General features: G+C 41.2%; 1 protein-coding gene across 33 annotated transcripts in view; it reads right to left on the reverse strand.

The window, feature by feature from the left end:
• Window positions 1–22,620, reverse strand: part of NIN (ninein) — a 108,982-nt gene that overhangs the window by 75,872 nt on the left and 10,490 nt on the right. For all 33 annotated transcript variants that reach the window (XR_012415783.1, XR_012415784.1, XR_012415781.1 and 30 more), the window contains one exon: window positions 9,587–9,668. Coding sequence is in view for 23 of the 33 variants with exons in the window: in XM_073997369.1 (XP_073853470.1) it covers window positions 9,587–9,668 (82 nt within the window). In the remaining 10 variants the exon portion in view is untranslated. The remainder of the gene's footprint in view (window positions 1–9,586; window positions 9,669–22,620) is intronic.

The following is a 22,620-nucleotide window of genomic DNA, read 5'->3' on the forward strand; positions in this document are numbered from 1 at the left end:
CCCTTCCTGGGTTAAGCATTGAAAACACTGTTTCTCCTTATCAGTCTCAACCAGAGATTTAGAACTGAAAAGCAACAGTTCACGGAACCATGCGGACTCTAAGACACGCTTACCCACTCAAGTTAAAGAATGCCTTGAGCCTTTCTGACCATGCCTAATGGAAGAGATCCAAAACTGCAACCCTGGGGCTAAGTTTACTTACTTTATGAGCACATCCAGATGGAACCTTTATTTTTCAGGGTGTCATTCTGGAACAATCTTACCTATGTCAGATAACATGGAGGTTTTGGTTTATTAAGAAATGAAATTATCGACATCACAGAGCTTCCTTTAACACAGGTGAGAGTAACTGCTCCAATCACCACCTCCAAGAAGGGACATGAAATGCCTGGCCAGTATGGCGAAACTCCGACTCTACTAAAAATACAAAAATTAGCCAGGTGTGGTGGCTTGTGCCTGTAGTCCCAGATATTTGGGAGGCTGAGGCAGGAGAATCGGTTGAACCTAGGAGGCAGAGGCTGCAGTGAGCTGAGATTGTGCCACTGCACTCCAGCCTGGGCAACAGGGCGAGACTCCATCTCAATAACAGAAACAAAACAAAACAAAAAGAAATGCTACCAAAGCAAAGTATAAAGGACTGCCATGCTTTCAGTGTTTCAGTGTTTGAGTTCCTTGAAAGTATATTTATGATTCTCCCTGGACTGTCAAAATTCTGAGCCATTTTCCCTTCTTTCCCATTTTCCATTTCTCCTATTTGGCATCACTACAAAAATTAAAATGGGCTTCAAAGGAAAGCAGACAAGCCCGGCTTGCCTAGAGCTGTCTCAGACCCCATCCCTGGAAAGCTTATTATGAGACACACCAATCAGAAGAAGGTGGCTTTGAGGCAGTCCAACCTGACCTAGTTTAATGGTCTAGGTTTTATTCCACAAACCAAATGTTTGGTTATGAGCAGGGGACAACAGAGAAACCTTGTTTCAGTCCTCTGCTGGAGTAATGTGGAAGTGAGTGACGGTCTCTACAGAGCATGTAGGAAAAACATCTGATCCAGGAGTTAAAAAGATGAAGAAAATACTATTCCTTCTGCCCTTGGAAACGACAATTGGGATGCTCACATGCCACATTTGTTATCTCACATCTCATCTGTCCCGAGAAGGGAAACTCCAGAGCTGTGATAATGTTCCCCTTCCAAATCAGGATAAACCACCATGCACATGTATGATGCTTGACCAGAGGTCTTGCACTCATAATAAAAAGAAAGTTAAAATGTGGTGTCAGGGAAAATGACCACTCTGAGTAGATAAGCCAGCTGAAGCCAGGGGAAATAACCAACAGCCGCCTCATTCCTCGCCCAATTCCTTTCCCACTAGCAGTGTGGAGGGGAGAAACACAGCCTCCCCTACTCCAGGTTTCAAGCAACACAGAGTACACTTTTTAAAGCTCTCCCCTAAAACTGACCACTGCATCAGATCACCACATCTGCATCAGATGTGATACAGGTCACTGCTTAAAATGCTCAGCTCTCCTGAAACCACTGCATGGACGGCCAAAGACAAAGCAATGAGGAGCTAAGAGAAGCTAAAATCATTATGCAAAACCTGAACACTAGATATCCAATTGAATGCTTTCTTTGCAAAAAACACAAGCTCAGGACCTGGAATGAAGCAACCATAGCTGCTTCCTGGAAGTTAAAGGAGATTTTTCAAAGATGCTCCCCAGTGTTAGGCAGATTCGTTTAACGCATAAGCGTATTTACCAAACACCTGCCATAGGCAAAACATTATGTTGTCCCTGTTGAGGAATAAGATGGATATTTTATCACTTTTTTGGAATAAAAAAAATTCCCTGTTCCCAAAATGACCTGAGGCCATTTCCAAGGTTGAAGAAGAAAACCCTGTCCTTAGGGTGCTGGTATTCTCATTTTGGAATTGCTCGCATAGGACTTTGCTTTCTATGTCCCTTCCTGACCCATTTAGCGAGCCTGGGAAATCATTCCCAGAGACACCACCCCCATCCAAAGAACCTCAGCACAGGAGGCCCATGTTCATGTTACATTGCTGCTGAGCTCACAGGAGTGCTGAAATCGTTTGAAAAGGAAAGGTAAAAAATGAAGCATGCGCAAACCTCAAGGACAGCATCCCCAAGAAGCTTTCTCGGGAAAAGGCAGTCATGCAGCAAATGAGCCTCACCCAGCCCCATTCTGCATCCCACCTCCTTGCCTTTGCTGAATGCACCATCACACAGGGATTACACAGTGAAAACGCAAACCCACGCCTGATTCTAAATAAGAGAAGGGAAGAGAATCCAAGGCAAGACTAAGACCAAGAAAAACACAGACAGAGACCAATGGAGACTGACAGAGAGAGACAGATATGGAGAGAGAATGAGACAGAGACTGAGACCAAGAGAGGGAAAGAAGTGGGTGGGGAAACAGGAGATAATAGGGACCTAGAGGCCTAAGGAGGGGTAGGGAAGGGGAGCGAGAGATATAGATGTGGGAGGACCACCAGGAAGGGAAAGGGTGGAGTAGGAGACTGAGGAGGAGGAGGGGAGAGGTGAGCTGGAGTGGAACAAGAGAAACAAGTAGAAACAAGGGAGTGGGGAGGGGAATGTCTCAAGGATGGGAAGGGAGAAGAGGAGGCCAAGAAAGGTTAAACATTAAAAAGCCATCAGCAAAAGCTTTCTGACATGATCTGCCATTCCTTTTGCTTCCCAGTGCACTCCCTGCCTCTAGGGCCATCACCAGTAAGCAGCCTCACCACACTTCTGTGTGCACTAAGCCCTTTCCAAGGTAGCTGCTTGGAAGGGCATTAGCACCTCCCTCCCCAACTACTCTCTCCTGGAAACTCCACACAAGATACACACACACACACACACACACACACACACACACACACACACACACACACACATATCTCAGACACAACTCCCAAGTAAACTGTTTCATTATCAAAATTCTCACCAGTCCTATTTAATTTTAAATGATATGAGCATTTCTTGCACATATACAATATTTTTAAGTTGCCTTTTACCCTTAGTAAATTTACCACATAAATAAGTATTCTTTCATAGCACAGTTTAATAGCTACTTAGTCACTGATTACATAGATTGATCATGATTTGCATATGAATACACTGTCCAATTTCTTCACTCGCTTTATACAGGCTGAGTATCCACTATCTGAAAGGCTTGCGATCAGAAAGAAGTGTTTCAGATTTCAGACTTTTTCAGATTTTAGAAAATCTCAAGTGTATCAGTTGAACATCCCAAATCTCAAACTCTGAAATCTGAAATGCTCCAATGAGCATTTCTTTTGAGTATCACGTTGGTGCTTAAAGTTTTGGATTTTGGAGCATTTCATATTTTTGGATTAGGGATGCCCGACATATATATTTTGTCACTATTTTAAATGACTAACCTTATACACACATTTTTATGTACATCTATAATTATGTACATAGCATAAAATCTGAGAGTAGCATGGATTAGCCAAAAGCGTTATTATAGTTCTTGGTGCCTATTATCTTATGTAATCCTAGAAAGGTTCTATCATTTTACAAAACATCAGTAGGCATAGGTGTTTCCAATTTCAGGATTATAAACACAATCCTAATATCCTCTTTTGTTGTTGTTGTTGGCACTGGTGGTGGTAATGGTTTGCTTTTGGTTTTTTTTGAAATGGAGTTTCGTTCTTGTTGCCTAAGCTGGAGTGCATTGGTGCAATCTCAGCTCACTGCAACCTCCGCCTCCTGGGTTCAAGCGATTCTCCTGCCTCAGCCTCCTGAGTAGCTGGGATTACAAGTGTGCACCACCACTCCCAGCTAATTTTTGTATTCTTTAGTGGAGACGGGGTTTCATCATGTTGGTCACCCTGGTCTTGAACTTCTGACCTCGTGATCCGCCCGCCTCGACCTCCCAAAGTGCTGGGATTACAGGCGTCAGCCACTGCACCCAGTCTTTTTTTTTTTTTTTTTTTGAGACAGTCTCACTCTGTCACCCAGGCTGGAGTGCAGTGGCACCATCTCAGCTCACTGCAACCTCTGCCTTCCGGGTTCAAGTGATTCTCCTGCCTCAGCCTCCCGAGTAGCTGAGATTGCATGCCCCTGCCACCATGTCCAGCTAATTTTTGTATTTTTAGTAGAGACGGGGTTTCACCATGTTGGTCAGGCTGATTTCGAACTCCTGACCACAGGTGATCCACCTATCTCAGCCTCTCAAAGTGCTGGGATTATAGGTGTGAGCCAACGTGCCCAGCCTGTTTTGCTTTTAATTCTTGGAGAAAACTTCTGGTCCTCACTGTTAGCATTTCATTGACGCCAACAGAACAGGGACTAAGTTATTACTTATCTTACTTAACCAAGAGAGGACAACAGAACAAGCCTTTGGGCCATCTGTGTGTAATACCGCCTAAAATCAGGGACTTCAGCCCGACTTCAGTGCCTACCCCAAGGCCTCTGAACATAGTTATAAACACGACTCTTCAATCACCGAAATCAACAGCTAGCCCAGTGACAGGCTATAAGACCTGATTCAAGGCACAATTGCTGAGTAAGTGAAAAAATGTCTGTTAACTGTATGTATCACTTCTTCAAAATATAAAGAAAATAATTACAATTGTGGCAGTCCTTGAAATTAGGAAGGTCTGTTACAATAAAACAATCATCTGCACCAAAACAATGCCTGGTCCTATTTTTTAATGAGTTGGCTTTTTCAAACCTGAGTTTTTGCCACAAATAAACAAAGAGACGTTTCCAATGAATCACATCAAGGAAGAAAGGGCTTCCTGCATTATGCTAACATCTACTAAAGAACAGAAATCTAATGCAAGATGCATCAAACGAGGACAAAATCTCTGGAGACAGGATCCAGCTGGCATGTTGATGCCATGTAGCTTGGAGCTTCTGCCAGCATTTCCATTACAAAAATCCTATAATCCAAAGCCACGGCAAATTGAATAAAAAGCTAATAATTAAGTTGTTGCCCCTCTCCTATTCCAGAAAAACAATTTAAAAATTAAATTGTACACATAGATATGAGAGAATTATGCCACTGGCAATGCTAATCAGTTTGGAATTTACAAAAGACTCCCTACATCCCAATTCATTTTTCTGCCTTTATTTGAATTTCAATATTTTTCACTGTGTTGTTGTTATTATAAAAATTGCTTTTTAGGGGAAAAACTCTAAGAGTCTTAGAATTATAAATATCTGAGTTAAAAAGATGCTGAAAATAATCTAGTCCATATCTCCTGATTCTAAAAATAAAGAACTGTACCTTGGAGGAGTTACAAATGGCAGAGCCCAAGACTATGGAAATAACAACTTCATTTCATCTCCTCTCAAATCCCATGGAGCTTTGTTTCCATAGAATTTGTATACAATTGCCTTTTATTAGGAGGCTATAAAAACATGAGATATACTATGCACTTGTCCTTAGGAAGAAGAACTTTATAGTTTCAATGAATGTTAAGTAAAATCTTACAGAAACACAAGGCTAGCATTTTTCACAGATATGGATAATGCCATTTAGATATTAGGAGGCGACACAATCAAATCTTGGAGCTGAAAGGGATTTTATGTATTTTTTCAGCACAACCACTTTCACATACGAGGTGACCAAAGACCACTAAGGTCACGATATATAAGATCATCTGATTAGAGGGACAGAACCAGCATTTCCTAACTCCTCACTCAAGGGTGGCTCTATTAAATCAAGCTGACTTTTCTATATTAGAGTCTGGTACAATATCTGATATTTATAAAAAGCTTTGGTGTTATAAAATATCAATTCATGACCCTCTTGGTTTCCAAGGCTGTGCACTATGGCCCCCCTATTATTTTCAGTCTCCTTCTATAGTGTAAAGGTAACCTTTTATCTCAAAGACTACCATCTCCATTGATTTCAAAAAGGCAAGACAAAAATAACACAGACCTGCCCGGGCGCAGTGACTCACACCTGTAATCCCATCACTTTGGGAGGCCGAGGCGGGTGGATCACAAGGTCAGGAGTTCAAGACCAGCATGGCCAAAATGGTGAAACCCCATCTCTACTAAAAATACAAAAAAATTAGCCGGGCGTGGTGGTGGGCGCTTGTAATCCCAGCTACCCAGGAGGCTGAGGCACAGAATTGCTTGAACCCGGGAGGCGGAGGTTACAGTGAGCCAAGATCGCACCACTGCACTCCAGCCTGGGCGATAGAAAAACAAAAACACAGACCTGGTCCCTTCTAAGATGAGCTAAGCATGACCAGCCAAATAATGCAGAGGACACACGCATCCCTGTCATCCCTAACGATCAGGTGAAACTTGCTTTTTGTGCATTCCTCCTTGCTGCCTCTGGCCACTTGTCAGACCCTTTTGGCCAGGTTGCACTGACTGAGGACTGGCTCACCCATCTGAAAGCTAAAATCCTCAACCTAAAGCCTCCTTGAATCACATCCCTTGGTGATATAGTGTAAGCACCCTCCTCGCCACTAGCTGTAAGACTTCAATTAAGCTACGTACCTCTTTGGGCCTCTATTTTGCTCATGGATGAAATGGCAGGGTTCTCTCCAGCCCTAAACATGCTATGATCTATGATTTAAGGGATAGTTACTTCCATAAAGGGAGAGGGAGACGTAAATGAAGGTGGCCTCTTGATGTACTGCATTCAAATCCCGACCCTACTTCCTCTGTCTCTGCCCAGCCAAACCAGTCTGCCTGCAGCAGGGCAGAGTCACATTTTTTTTTTTTTTTTTTTTTTTGAGATGGAGTCTCACTCTGTCACCCAGGATGAAGTGCAGAGGTGTGATTTTGGTTCACTGCAACCTCTGCCTCCTGGGTTCACGCAATTCTCCTGCATCAGCCTTCTGAGTAGCTGGTACTACAGGTGCCTGCCACCACACCTGGCTAATTTTTTGTATTTTCAGTAGAGATGGGGTTTCATCATGTTAGCCAGGCTGGTCTCGAACTTCTGACCTCAAATGATCTGCCCGCCTCGGCTTCCTAAAGTGCTGGGATTAGAGGCGTGAGCCACCATGCCTGGCTAAGAGTCACATTTTAGAGTGGGTGGAAGAATGTCTGAGTGGAAAGAATTGCATGATCCCCACGAACAACTGGAGGGGCCAAGGAGAAATTGGCAAAAGACAGAAAAAGCAGAGATGCTCAGGAACAAAGCAGGGAATGTGGGAGGAAAAGCTGACTCATGTCTCAAAGCGCAGGCTCAATCCTAGATTTTATCCTGCCAGGACAAATGTTAGGGAAGTCATAAATGCTACAAGAAATGCTATCAATAAGTACTTTTCTGCTGCATTACATTGACGTGGGGCAGTTTTGAGACGAAGACTTACTGCCTACTCAAAGGATGGAGCACACAGCAAAACTAGAAAAATCCCTTCCATGTGTCGTCCTGGAAGACTTGTCCAAATTATGATCTTTGCCTGCATAGCAGTGAGGCAGACACATAACTATGAAACCACCATCTGGAGCTAGATTTATCAATTTTACTTCCTGGCTGTGACCAAGCTCAACCAGCCATTGTCTAGCTCAAGGATGTCCAATCTTTTGGCTTCCCTGGGCCACAATGGAAGAATAATTGTCTTGGGCCACACATAAAATACACTAACACTAACGATAGCTGATGAGCTAGAAAAAAAAATAAAGGTCCATGCATAAATGTATAATGTTTTAAGAAAGTTTACAAATTTGTGTTGGGCCGCATTCAAAACTGTCCCGGGCCACATGCAGCCCGTGGGCTGTGGGTTGGACAAGCTTGGTCTAGCCTATCCTACTGCTTGGATCCCAGCAATGTACAACTCTGGGTGAGGACTCTTCACATCTGTAGTCACTATAAATCTGTATATTTATTATGATAAGTTTCTTGCAGGTGACAGCGACAGTACGGGTTTTGAAGAAATGGCAGCAGGAGGATCATGTGGATTAGCAGCAGGATGGCTGGTTCCAAATCCACATAAAAGCACATTATCAGGACACAGAATCCTGAATTTATGCTTATATGACCTATGCTCATGTTAGCTAATATCTACCCTGGTGGTGATATCACCATAGTTCTATTCAGGCCCCCCAGATGTCTCAGGCCCCCCAGATGTTGCACCATTGTTATCAACATGACAGACAACCTTAAAAAAGTGAAAACACTAATAAAATGAGACCACATGAAAAAACAAAAGTCCATGTTCTAGCAGTGGTCACCTGTGGAAACGCCAATGTTTGTCTGGAAAATTTCAAGAATGCAATAACCTCCCTGAGGCTCACTGGGGGCTTCTAAAGAGCTCTATCAAGGGTCAGAGTTAAGAATAACATTGCTAGGGGTGTCACCATTACCGAAAAAGGGGGACACTCAATCCAGAATCTAAAACATTGCTAAAGGTAGGGTCCATCCACACAACACAAATCTAGAGCACTTCAGAGGGCAGGATGAAGAACTAGATCACCCAGTAAGGGTGAGAAATGAGTTTCCATCTGTGCCTCACCTAAATAGGTCACACCGAATGACTCCTTGTAGTGACAAAATGTTAACGATTTATCCTCAGTTTCAAAACTGGACATATTTTTGATGTTCTCTTTTTTAAAGTAGGGTTTATTGAGGCATAATTTACACAGAGTAAATTTAATCCTTTTATTGCACAAGTCTCTGGGTTGGAAAAACTCACACAATCCTGTAACTACTAGCACCATCAAGATATAAAAGTTTCATTGTCCCCCAGATTCCTTCATGCCCCTTTGTAGTCAACTCCTATCCCTACCCCGGCAACCACTAATTTGTATTACAGACTGTACTGTAATACAAATTTCCACAGTGTTTAGACTCCCCTTTATACATCTACCATATTTCATTGATTTGAAGACACCCCCCTACACACACACCAGAAACTCTGAAATGAAAATTTACCATTAATGTCATTTTACATTACAATTGGCAACAATTTTTGTTTTTAGATACAGGAAATAACAATGTGTCTTACAACCTATGGTGCTTAGAAGAAAATCAGTGAAATACAATATTAGTCTTTTATTTTGAAACGTTCATTGAATACTTACTACATGCTAAGCATTCTTCTAGGCACTGGGAATACAAAAATGAACAGCATGGTCCTCAAGGAATTATCACTTGAGAGGAGGAGACAGATAATTATAATGTAATATGATAATGTCTATAGTAGAGCATTATCCACTCACTACGACTAAGTAAAATTATCTCTACACTGGCCACTCTTCTACCTTCGGGAAAAAATTTCCCCAAATCATATCCTTCCACTTAAAAGGAAATAAGGATGAAAGCAGTTACCATTCAGCTTCACTCTACTCATTCCAAGAATGAGTTATTGCCACACCATCTGACATATTGCCTAGAAACAATCCAATTATTTTCTCCATAATACTATGCTGCTGTAGTAGAGAAGTCTCATTTTAGTGTTCAACAGCTGCAAAGCTTTTGATAATATTGAAGAGAAGTCACTGAAAATAACTGCTCAATCTGTGAAAGGCAGATGTCCCCAATCCTTCATAGACATGCTTCAAGGTCCCCAGATTCTTCCCTGGATAACTTTTAAAGGGGAATGCAGAGAAGAAGAGTGAGTGCCCTTACCTGGTTCTTGAAAGTGTTCTTCATTTGATAGAGTTCTGGACAAGATTAGTATTAATGCTTCTTTAAATTGGTCAAAATGTACCTAAAAAAATAAAAATAGATTTAAAGTAATTTCCACAGCTCTAAGCATGCAAACCTATCTACAAGGTACCAGAACTGTTTTCTTCCCATCCTGACAGCCTTGAAATGAGTCAGAACCCAATTTGTTGCCTTTTTCATTTCTCTAAAGACAGAAGGGAAAATAGGCTGATCATTTTGACACCTAGTGCCATAAACACTCATATCAATATGTATTCACCCCCAAGGAAAAAAGTTATATAGCAAAATCCTCTTTATACACTCAGAAAAAGATATATTTTAAACTCTTAGTTCCTTTTATTTTTCTGAACAAGACCAGAAGAGAAAGATGTTAGGCTAGACATTAGAAAAGCCTTCCCAAGCAAATGATCCAATGTAATGGTGTCCCAAAGACGCGGCCATATCTTGAGATATTCTAGAAGGGAGTAAGCTGTCTTTTGAGGATGACTTGAATACAGTCTTCCTTGGGGGAAGGTATATAATATTTATTTCCCAAGACCCCTATGACTCCATAAATAAGCAAAAATCAATAGCAGATGCACAAAGGATAACAGAATCTTAAGAAGCATTTCCCTGAATTCTTAAAAAATAGAGTTATCTTGATTGAAGTTGGAAAGAACCTGAGTTTTATTTAAGTAAATAGTCAGAACTAGGATATGACTTTGTTGAAAAGGTAAAAGCATTTTCTTTATGGCCAAGGATATTCTATAACTTAAATGTATGTAATCTCACCTTGGGTCTTCTCATCACAATTCTAGTTTGATAATGTGGCACCTATTGACACAGAACCCCCATGTAAATGCAAAATTGGTAAATTTGTAATTTGTACTGTTACAGGACGGGTCTCTTTGGATGTCATGACAAAACACTGCCCAGAGGTTTAATATAGGTGACAGATAAACTTCCAAATCAAATTTACAAAAGCAGCAAATTTCATTAGTTATTGAAACAGTGGACAAAAAATCATATCATGTCTTATCTGTGCAAATCAAAACAAGAGAGGAATCCATTGAGATTTATATGTCATGAAATTGTATCTGCTTGCAATTTACCACATTCTCCCCAAAATATATGTGATTTCTCTACTATGTTAGTTTTGATTGATTGGAATTACTGAAATCATTAGATTATATTGCATATATTTAAGGTGTACAACTTGATGGCATGATATATGTATACAATGTGAAATAATTACCACATTCAAGCTAATTAAAATATACATCACCTCACATAGTTACCTTTATACAGACTTAAAAAATCTACATAACCTAAGGAGCCAGAGCAGAAGCCTGTCAAGGAAAACCAGGCACCTGCTAAAGATCCAGGGAGGTACAATCCTTGAAAGGGTAAAAGATTGCGGAAAGGCAGGCTACATTAATTAGGTTTCACATTCAAACAGCCTGGGGGATGGAGGGGAGGTCAGGTCCTGCTACTGTCCCAGAGTCAAAAATAGGCTCCAGTTAACATGGGCAAGGCCAGCTTCCCAATCAGCCAGTTCACAAACATCACACACTCAAGAGCTCTGGCACTCAGGGCCACTTGACAGGCATCTATCAATTTCCACAGAATCATTCATTCTTCTCAGAGCAGCCAGAAGCAGGGTTAGGAGGACACACAAAGGCTCTACAGCCAGGTGGGTCTAGGCTCTAACCCTAGCTCTTCCTTCACTGCCTGATGTGAATTGGCGATGTTACAAAGCCTCTCCAAGCTTTAGTTTGTCTGTCTGGAAAACTGGGGACATCTAACAACTGATATTTATTATTCATTCAATAAATATTTATTGAGCAGCTGCTCTATGCCAGGCACTGTACTTGGCCCTGGTGACACAGTAGTGAATGAGAGTGACAAGTTCCTGTGCCACGATGCTCACAGTCTCAGGAAATGTCACAGAGAGTCCAGGCAGCTGCTAAGAGCACTGCACGTATTTTATGGTATTTATAATACTGCCTCCCTGTGTTAGGAAGATAAAATGAGAATTGGGTAAAGTATCAAGAATGTCCTGGGACTGTAAGATACCCAGCAAGTGGTAGTTAATAGTACCAATAGGTATAGTAATAAGGGTGATTGACTCTTCCCATCACTTTTATAAAGAATCAGGGCCATGGCCGGGCACAGTGGCTCACACCTGTAATCCCAGCATTTTGGGAGGCCAAGACAGGTGGATCACTTGAGGCCAGGAGTTTGAGACCCGCCTGGCCAACATGGTGAAACCCTGTCTCCACTAAAAATACAAAAATTAGCTGGGCATGGTGGCGCACACCTGTAATCTCAGCTACTTGTGAGGCTGAGGCAGGAGAATCGCTTGAACTCAGGAGGCGTAGGTTGCTGTGAGCCGAGGTCGAGCCACTGCACTCCAGTCTGGGTGACAAGAGCAAAACTATCTCAAAAGAAAAAAAAAAAAGAAAGAATCAGGGTCATATTTTCAAGCAAAGCTAATGGCTATGAGAGAGACCGAGATAGCCAAGGGTGAGTTGTTGGGGCAGCAGCAGGGAGGTCCGAGGGCCTGCCTTCTCCTCCGGGATCTGTGGAGTTGCCCAGCATCAGAGAAACTGATCCAGTTTGCTATATTTAGGGACCTGTAACTCTAGGTTTCTTCTCTCTTTTAAGGATATTAATGGAGGGGACTGAATGAAATGTAAGTCTCTCCTTGCTAGAGTTACAAGTTGAACATAAAGAAGGTTCTCTTTCAAAAGGAAGGTGTTTGGAGGATTTCAGATCCTTTACACTTGACTCTGTGGGTCTCCCCGGGTCTTCTAAAGGTGTAAGTTTTGATGGAGGCCGTTGGAAATCACCTTCCTGAATTTGGTCCTGACATAGTTCAACTCATTGTTCGAAGGTCACTCAGTAGTCCATGTACCTCAATTTTACTTTCCCTGACAAATGACAAAGACATCTATAATCTGGAATTGATTCTAATACACTTCCAGCTTTACATGAGGCCTAAGTACACCTTAAATATGGTATGACAAATACACAAGCTTTTGAGACAGTAAAACCTTCATTTATGTGGAGTTTATTTCACAGCCTCACCTATCTAGAGTACAGCAGACAACCAGGAAAGAAACACAGGGGGTCAAAAGCTGAGGGAGGTGCCATAAAGCCCAGGCACTCTTCCCATAGAAAATGCCACAGGACCAGCTCAGTATTTCTACATTCCTACTCTACCTGATTATTATAAACTGCATAATCCTGCTTCCCAACTCACTAGATTGGAAGCAGCAAATAAAAGACAGGGGCACTCCAAGCTAAAAGTACAAGGAGTAATTATTAACATATTAGCCAGGTATGGTGGTGTGCACCTGTCATCCCAGCTACTTGGGAGGCTGAAATCGGAGAACTGCTTGAGGCCAGGAGTTTGAGACCAGCCTGATAACATAGCAAGACTCCATCTCAAAACATAAAAAATAAAAAGAAGCAATTATTGACATATTGAGATTGAAGAAAGACATTAACTATCCTCCTTCAAACAAAAATAAAGTATAATACTTCTTATACTTTACAAACATATTTTTAAAACTCTATTAAAAACTACATAAACTATAAAAAAAGACAACATGTGTATTCAAAAACTTATTAGGGCTGGGGTTGTTTGGTGTTGGGGCATGTATCCATGCTTAGTGTTGAGGCAAGGATTCATTAAGTGAATCCTGAAGCTATTACTTTTTTTTTTTTTTTCAGATGGAGTCTTGCTCTTGTTGCTTAGGCTGGAGTGCAGTGGCGCAATCTTGGCTCACTGCAACCTCCGCCTCCTGGGTTCAAGCAATTCTCCTGCCTCAGCCTCCGGAGTAGCTGGGATTACAGGTGCCCGCCACTACACCTGGCTAATTTTTTGTATTTTCACTAGAGACAGGGTTTCACCATGTTATCCAGGCTGGTCTCGAACTCCTGACCTCAGATGACCCACCCGCCACGGCCTCCCACAGTGTTGGGATTACAGGCGTGAGCCAACGCGCTCAGCCTTGAGGGTATTACTCTTATAACACAGAAGAAAAACTCATGGGTCAGGAGATTCGAAATGATCATGAACAATCTAATTGTGTTTAATACACTCTTGTATATGATAAAACTAAAATTTTGAATCCCCAGTGGTCAACCTTTTTTGTTTTTGGTCTACCATTAAATGGGGTAAAAGATCCAGCTATTAAACAATTTTATGGGCTTTTGCGGTGGTTCACACCTGTAATCCCAGCACTTTGGGAGGCTGAAGTGGGCAGGTTGCCTGAGCTCAGGAGTTTGAGACCAGCCTTAGCAACACGGTGAAATTCTATCTCTACTAAAAAAAAATTGAAAAAAAAAAAAAATAGCTGGGCGTGGTGGCAGGTGCCTGTAGTCCCAGCTACTCGGGAGGCTGAGGCAGGAGAATCGCTTAAACCCAGGAGGTGGAGATTGCAGTGAGCTGAGATAGCACCACTGCACTCCAGCTTGGGTGAAAGAGCGAGACTCTGTCTCTGAAAAAAAAAAAAGTTTTTTTTTTTATGAATGTGGGTCATGGATAATGCTAGATGAATGACAGTATTATCATAGGTTCAGTCTTTCCTAGACATTTTGTCATTTGAATCTCACCATATCCATGTGACACAGTCAAGGCAGAGACCCTACCTCAAAATTGAAAGGTGAGAGGTAGAGAAGGCATGCACCAGGCCTCTGACCGGACTCATCAGAGCCCAGCAAGCCTGCCTGGCTCAGGCCCACTTCCCTCTTGGTCTGACCCCTCAGGGAAATCCCTTGCTGCTGGAAGTCAAATCCTCAACTTCACACGAAGCCACCAGGTGTAAAGCACACACCAGGTATAAGGCAGGATCAGGAGATACATGATCAAGAAGACATATAACCTCTGCCCTCAAGGAGTTTATCAGTTACCCCATAGATTCCAGAAAGTAGAAGGGTAGAATGGGGAAAAAGAGAGGAAGGTTTATTAGTAACTACAAGATAGAAGCTGGTATATGCCTGAGAGAGACAAAAGCTGGTAGTGGCCTCTGATAAACAAGCATGTCCTACTTGGCCAATACGGAGGAAAAGAGGGACAGTTTTGCAACGCTTGAATTCTCTAAAATCTTCACAGACAGAGATTAAAGGTTTCCAAAATTTACTTATGATGTAGTAAATCGGCCTCATTTTAGATGAAAAGGTGCTCTACAAAAGATTAAACAGGATTATTAACTCAGAGGCTCTTCATAGCCCAATAACGTCTACTTGGTTGAATTCCTCTTTTCCCAACAAAAAGTCCGAAAATTCACACACCACACAGCAGCTGGTCCAAACCATTAGAGCAGCTTAAGTCTTGCATTGATCTTTATTTTCCTTCTTGCAAGTGTAGACACTGGGCCCTTGGATTTAAATAGCAGTAAATGCCTCATCTTTCAAAGAGATAGTTCTGTTGTGGAGGAGGCTACTGCTATTTTCCATCAATGCTCATGAACACTGATGTGGTGGAAAAGCCCCTTAGGGCACAACCCAGAACTGAAATGTTGATGAACGCCCCCCACCGGTGGGCTAACTATGTTCAGTAACTGCAAAGTTTTAAGTACCATTTTTCTCCTCCAAGGCAGCTTTACTACTGCATTTTGTTAAAAATTAGAAATCTTCACACATATACAATACAATTAAGTCTCACAAGGTAACAAGTTTCCGAGTTGTGTATACACTGGTTGGTACCTCTTCATTTGAATAATAATTGCTGCCATTCATTTTGCAAGCATTCCTCTACCTTGTATGCCTCAAAGGGCAGTTTGCAGCAATGGGGAAACTACATGACTGATGAAAACCACACATGACATTTAAACTAAATTAAGAGGAAGACCGGTCAAGTCTGATATTTTCTGTCATGTGTCACCACCTCTTGGGAGAAATTTACCTCATCACTTTTCCTCTCCACATTTCACAGGAATGCTTTTTTTAGAAATGCAGTTTGCTTTTTTTAAAAAAAGAACTTAAGCATCACACAAGAAACAACTTCAAACCATACACACAAACCCTGTAACAGGAAGTGGAACAAGGAAACTAATGTTGCATAAACCCATCTCGTGCAATCGTGGAGATCAAATGCAGTTTCCTCATGTGTGCAGGCACTACTGGAAATAGACCCCAGGTGGGAGAACTCAAGCTAGCTCTAAACCAGGTGAGTTTATGAAATGACACAAAGGTCTATGTAACTAATACAAACTTAGTAGGTTTGTCTTTACTAATATAAAGAGAAATTAATGAAAGAAGATTCAAAACATTGTGTTAATTGAAATGGCTACAGAAATATGGACTTATCAGAAGTCAATGCACAGGAAAGTGCTTACAGTATTATGCAAAGAGAAATGACATAGACTAAAAAAGAGGCAGTTTCGTAATGAAAGATACACTTCTATTTTATTCTAAATCAAGTATTCAGGTTATTGTAACTTGAATTGTTAACTTAATTTTACTGTATTTAATATTCATCTATTAAATTATAATATTATAACAATATTCATTTACTGCAGATAATGTAGAAAGAGGCAAAGGCTATTTTAAAAGGTAGGTTTATAAAACCTAAAGCAACTATATGAAGCTGTACTCCAAGACTGATCCAAGGAATCCTATTTACAGATGGAAATGAATTCAAACCACCACCATGCAAGAGGAACTTCTAGCAAATCTACTTTTCACTCTAACCATGTTTCCCGGTAAATCATTACTAGGGAGTCACTATTTATCAAAGAGTCATTCTAGGTGTGTAGAGGGTAGGAGAAAGGAGCATACAGCCAGATACAGCAAGTTAACTGTGTCCTTGGCTCTATGATAAGCCTTTGATACACACAAATCTCAGTCCACCTTCATCACATTCTTGTAAGAGAAATAGTCTTCCCATTATACTGATGAAAAAACTGAGGCTCAGAGTATTTAAGATAACATGTTCATATGGTTAAAAAGTGGCAAGAGCCAAATAGCCAAGACAATCCTAAGCAAAAAGAACAAACCTGGAGGCATCATGCTACCCACTTCAAACTGTACTACGAAGTTTCAGTAACCAAAACAGCATGGTTCTGATAGAAAAACAGACACATAGACCAATGGAACAGAATAGAAAACTCAGAAATAAGACTGCACACCTACAACCATCTGATTTTTGACAAACCTGACAAAAAAAGCAGTGGGGAAATGATTCCCTATTTAACAAATGGTGCTAGGAGAACTGGCTAGCTATATGCAAAAAATTGAAACTGGACCCCTTCCTTACACGTTATACAAAAATTAACTCAAGGTAGATTAAAGATTTAAATGTAAAACCCAAAACTATAAAAACCCTAGAAGAAAATCTAGGCAACACCATTCAGGACATAGGCATGGGCAAAGATTTCATGACAAAAACGCCAAAAGCAATTGCAACTAAGCAAAAATTGACAAATGAGATCTAATTAAACTAAAGAGCTTCTGCATAGCGAAATAATCTATCATCAGAGTGAACAGACAACCTACAGAATGGGAGAAAATTTTTGTAATCTATCCATCTGACAAAAGTCTAATATCCAGAGTTTACAAAGAACTTAAACACATTTACAAGAAAAAAACAAACAACCCCATTAAAAAGTGGGCAAAGGACATGAACAGGCACTTCTCAAATGTAGACATTCACACAGCCAACAAACATGAAAAAAAGCTCAACATCACTGATCATTAGAGAAATGCAATGAGATGCCATCTTACACCAGTCAGAATGGCAATCAATAAATAGTCCAGAAACAATAGATGCTGGTGAGGTTGTGGAGAAAAAGGAACACTTTCATGTTGCTGGTGGGAGCGTAAATTAGTTCAACCATTGTGGAAGATAGTGTGGTGATTCCTCAAAGATCTAGAGGCAGGAATACCATTAGACCCAGGAATCCCATTACTAAGTATATACCCAAAGGAATATAAGTCATTATATTATAAAGATATATGCATGCATATGTTCATTGCAGCACTATTCACAGCAGTAAAGACATTGAATCAACCCAAATGCCCATCAGTGATAGACTGGATAAAGAAAATATGGTACATATATACCATGGAATACTATGCAGCCACAAAAAGGGACAAAATCGGCCTGGCATAGTGGCTGAGGCCTGTAATCCCAGCACTTTGGGAGGCCAAGGTGGGCGGATCATGAGGAGATCGAGACCAGCCTGGCCAACATGGAGAAAGCCCATCTCTACTAACGACACAAAAAATTAGCTGGGCGTGGTGGCATGCACCTGTAATCCCAGCTACTCAGGAGGATGAAGCAGAATCGCTGGAACCCAGGAGGTAGAGGCTGCAGTGAGCTGAGATCGCACTATTGCACTACAGTCTGGGGCGACAGGGCAAGACACCATGTCAAAAAAACAAAACAAAACAAAAACGCACAAAATCATGTCCTTTGCAAGATATGGATGGAGCTGGGAGCCGTTATCCTCAGCAAACTAAAGCAGGAACAGAAAACCAAACATCGCATATTCTCACTAATAAGTGGGAGGTGAACAATGAAAACACAGGGACTAATTGGTAGGGGTTGGGGGGCAGGCGGGGAACAGCACACACTGGACCTGTGAGGTGTGGGGGAGGGAGAGCATCAGGAAAAATTGCTAATGGATGCCAGGCTTAATACGTGGGCGATGGGTTGATCTGTGCAGCAAACCACCATGGCACACATTTACCTATGTAACAAACCTGCACATCCTGCACATGTACCCCAGAGCTTAAAAGTTAAAGGGAAAGCAAATGTGACAAGAAGGGGAACCTGAATCCAGGACTGACTTCAAAGCCTGTGCTCTAATGATATACTATCCTCATGTGGTGTTGGTAGTGTTTGGGGAGCAGGGTGAGGGAATGGAGATTCACTTTTGCAAATTTGGAGTTTGAGGAAATTGTGGAGATACATATTCAAATGCAGGGGCTGGGAAATCTAGGATCCTATCCTGGTACTGACTCAAATGAGTCATCTGACCTTGGAAAAGCCAAGGTTTCTCTGTCAGACAGATGAACTCTGAGGTCTAAAATCTGAGGCAGATACTGAAGAACTTTAAGTCCCCTCTGTCCAGACAGGAAGCTACTCATAAAAGTATCCATGAAATAATGATGAAATCTAATGAGCGTCCCTAATCGTAGAAATAAGACATTCTGAAACCAGGTCGGTAGAAGAGAATGGTCATTTAGCACTTGTTCCTGCCGTTCTGAGTCCAGGCCTTCCCAGCAGTTCTCCCTTTTGATCTCTGTCACACTAAACATCTCTGACAGACACAGCGACGTACTGTACACAAACACACACTTAATGCTGCAATGAGTTTGATGAGAAAGCATTAATACAGAGTCAAAGCAAGTTGAGCAGTCTCCTAATCAGGTCTTCTTGTCTATAAATGGGAAACCACAGACCCTTAGGAGTTCAAAGTTAGAGATTAGATCCAAGTCTACATATGCAAAAAACCTCCTCCTAGCTATCTTTTCTCTCCCACAGCATAGGCCATTTCCCTCTGCGGGTTTAAGTCTCCCTAGCCTCCCTTCCACAAGTCAGAGACAACCAGTCTGACTTTTGTTTGAGTTATATAATGACAACCCCATCAGCAGGACCACTATTACAAACTAATGGCAGTTAATATTGAATGTAATTTTGCATACAGAGAACAAGTCCAAAGAAGCACTACAAGAAAGTTCTTCTCCATTTTCGATTTACACTTCAAATGATTAAAATGTATATAAGAAAAAGAAATCTTAAAAAGCTTTCGAGTTGGAAACAAATCCACCACCTGAAATTAATCAAGAAATTTATCAAAGAACTTCAAACCCTTTCAGAAATGTAAGAGAATTGAGTTATATATATTTGTACAGCTATTAAATTTTAATACTAAAAATTTCAACACGTCTTTGATTACCAAAGTCGATATATCTATGGTACTCTAGAAACCAATGGTGATTTCTGCTGCCTGGAGGCTTATTCTCACTTTAAAGTGTGCCAGGGACATAACGTATTTCAGCATCCAAATTCATTTTAAGAATATAGCAATGAAACTCTTCAGAACTTCAGGGGGCTGTTTTGTCTCAAAGTTGGTATATTGTGTAAGGAAAGAATGTTTTTTTTGAAACGGAGTCTCGCTCTGTCGCCAGGCTGGAGAATAATGGCACCATCTCGGTTCACTGCAACCTTCGCCTCCCAAGCAAGCGATTCTCCTGCCTCAGCCTCCCGAGTAGCTGGGATTACCAGCGCCCACTGCCACGCTGGCTAATTTTTTGTATTTTTAGTAGAGACGGGGCTTCACTGTGTTGCCCAGGCTGCTCTCGAACTCCTGAGCTCAGGCAATCCACCCGCCTCAGCCTTCCAAAGTGCTAGGATTACAGGCGTGAGTCACCGTGCCTGGCCAAGAATGCATTTTTAAAACTGGATATGGCCAGGCGCGGTGGCTCATGCCTGTAATCCCAGCACTTTGGGAGGCCGAGACGGGCGGATCACGAGGTCAGGAGATCGAGACCATCCTGGCTAACACGGTGAAACCCCGTCTCTACTAAAAATATTAGCCGGGTGTGGTGGCAGGTGCCTGTAGTCCCAGCTATTCAGGAGGCTGAGGCAGGAGAATGACATGAACCCGGGAGGCGGAGCTGGCAGTGAGCCAAGATTGCGCCACTGCACGGTGGCCGGGGTGGCCTGGGTGACAGCGAGACTGTCTATAAAAAACAACAACAACAACAAAAAAAAAAAAACAAAAACAAAGAAAAACACTGGATATAACTAAATATTTCAACAAAACCAAGGCAAATTAGCTTCATGTCCTGATTTCTAATAAAGGAGATACAGAGGTATGCAGAAACACTTCATTTAAGCATCTACAACTAATATGATTGCTTGGATAAAACTTGGTTCATGGTTCCCTTAGATTTTCGTAGTATTTGCTCCCCATGCTACTCATTTGTCATATATATTACCCGACTAGATTGTAAGTTTTTCAGTGTCTTGAGGAGCCCCTTGGGATGAGGCCTCACCTAGCTGACAGGTGCTTAACTGATGACAGAGATATGATGGAACTCTTTTCATAATCTAGTGGTAAACACATATTGGCAATATCCCTTTTCCTTCAAATCAGGGATCCACAAGCTTTAAGCATTTCAAACACCTGTACAGTAACCACCTTGCTCAGGTGAATATGGTTTCAAGCTATAAAGCAAGACAAATGAATCGAAACATAATTTGGAGGGAAATGACCTATCAGTAAAAAACATAGAAATGGCAAGTTGATTTAAGAGTGAGACTTTCATTAACAACTGTTAAACATTAGGCCTTAAAAAAAACCAAGTTCTTGAAGATGGGTTGTAAAATGTAAAAATAAATACACAATGTTTGTATTCCTGGTTGAGCGAGACAATGCTTTTCATCGTACTTCTTTTTCAAGAAAAAAAGGAGTAATTTAGCCCAAGTCCAATAGAGGTAAGGTGGATTTGTATTTGATTTAAAAATTATATTCATTAAGATAATTCAGCCTAAGTCCCATAGAGGAAACTTGGAAGTTGTATTTGATTTAAAAATTATATTCATTAAGATTTAAAAGACAAAATTAAAGCCAGAAGCATCCAGGAAGTTGATGGATACTAATGCAGCCAAAAGCCAACTTAATGGAAAACTGTAGTTTACGGTAAATGTAAATATAAATAACTTAGACCCTGATATCGTTTGGCTGTGTCCCCACCCAAAGGTCATCTTGAATTATAGCTCCCGTAATTCCCATGTGTTGTGGGAGGGAGCTGGGGGGAGATCATTGAACCGTGGGGGTGGTCTCCCCCATGCTGTTCTTGGGGTAGTGAATAAGTCTCACGAGAGCTGATGGTTTTATAAGGGGTTTTCCCTTTTGCTCGGCTCTCATTCTCTCTTGCCTGCCACCACATTAGGTGTTTCTCTCCTCCTCTCATTCTCTCTCACCTTCCCCCATGATTGTGAGTCCTCCCCAGCCACATGGAACTGGAAATCCCTTAAACCTCTTTTTCTTTATAAATTACCCAGTCTCGGGTATGTGTTTATCAGCAGTGTGAAAATGGGCTAATACAGACCCCATGCCATAAGACTACAGGAATGCCTCACAGGCAGGACATACACAATACATATTTGTTGAATTAATGAATAGATTAATATATACAGATTTGTTATGCTACCATTTCTTTCTTTCTTTTTAATTAAACCAAGCTGCTAACCCTTATAAATTTTTCTAAAGAAATATCTTCTAAAGAGAAGAAAGATGACTGGCAGTAAAAAACACTTATAATTTTACAACTATAATCCCTACTGTATGCATCATGAAAATGATAATACTTGGATGACTCCAGTGAATCCTATGGTATTTTATCTTATAATTTAAAATTATAGACCATATAGAGTATCTTAATAGCATATGGCCAAGTTTGTGTGATCATCTGAGGAGAATAATTTGGTTTCATTAAAAAATGCAAATTTAACAGTAGTGCATTAACTCATGCCAACCCCCGACTCTCAAGACCATCACCAGGGACCTCCCGCATGAAATCAATATGCATCCATCTATTTAACTTTTATCACTGGCTCACTAAGTAAATATCACACTATAGGCCACTTAAGTTTTCATTATTCAGGCAAATAGCAAGCGTCAAAAGCAGGCTGGTAGTGTCAAGTTGTTAACAAATCAATCGATAACTATTCCCTGTTTGAGTCTACCAAATGAAGGTAAAGATGTGCAACATCTGGAGAGCAAACTGTTGACCTGCTGCCAAGGTGCAGTCTGTTTACGGCGTGGCATTCCATACTTATGCAGACTCTAAGAACACCACTCAAGGAAACCTTAGTTGTATCATGCCTTTTCAGGCTTCAATGAGCATTAAAACAGATCAGCCCATTGATACTATCCTTTAGACATCAAAAGTACTGAGATCCCCAAGGACCATACCGGGAGATGCCATTTTTTTTGCTCCCCACAGGGTCTAAGACTGAGGCAGAACTGGAAACTATGTGACTGCATGAC

Source organism: Macaca fascicularis, chromosome 7 (assembly GCF_037993035.2).
Source record: "Macaca fascicularis isolate 582-1 chromosome 7, T2T-MFA8v1.1".
NCBI classification, from domain to species: Eukaryota; Metazoa; Chordata; class Mammalia; order Primates; family Cercopithecidae; genus Macaca; species Macaca fascicularis.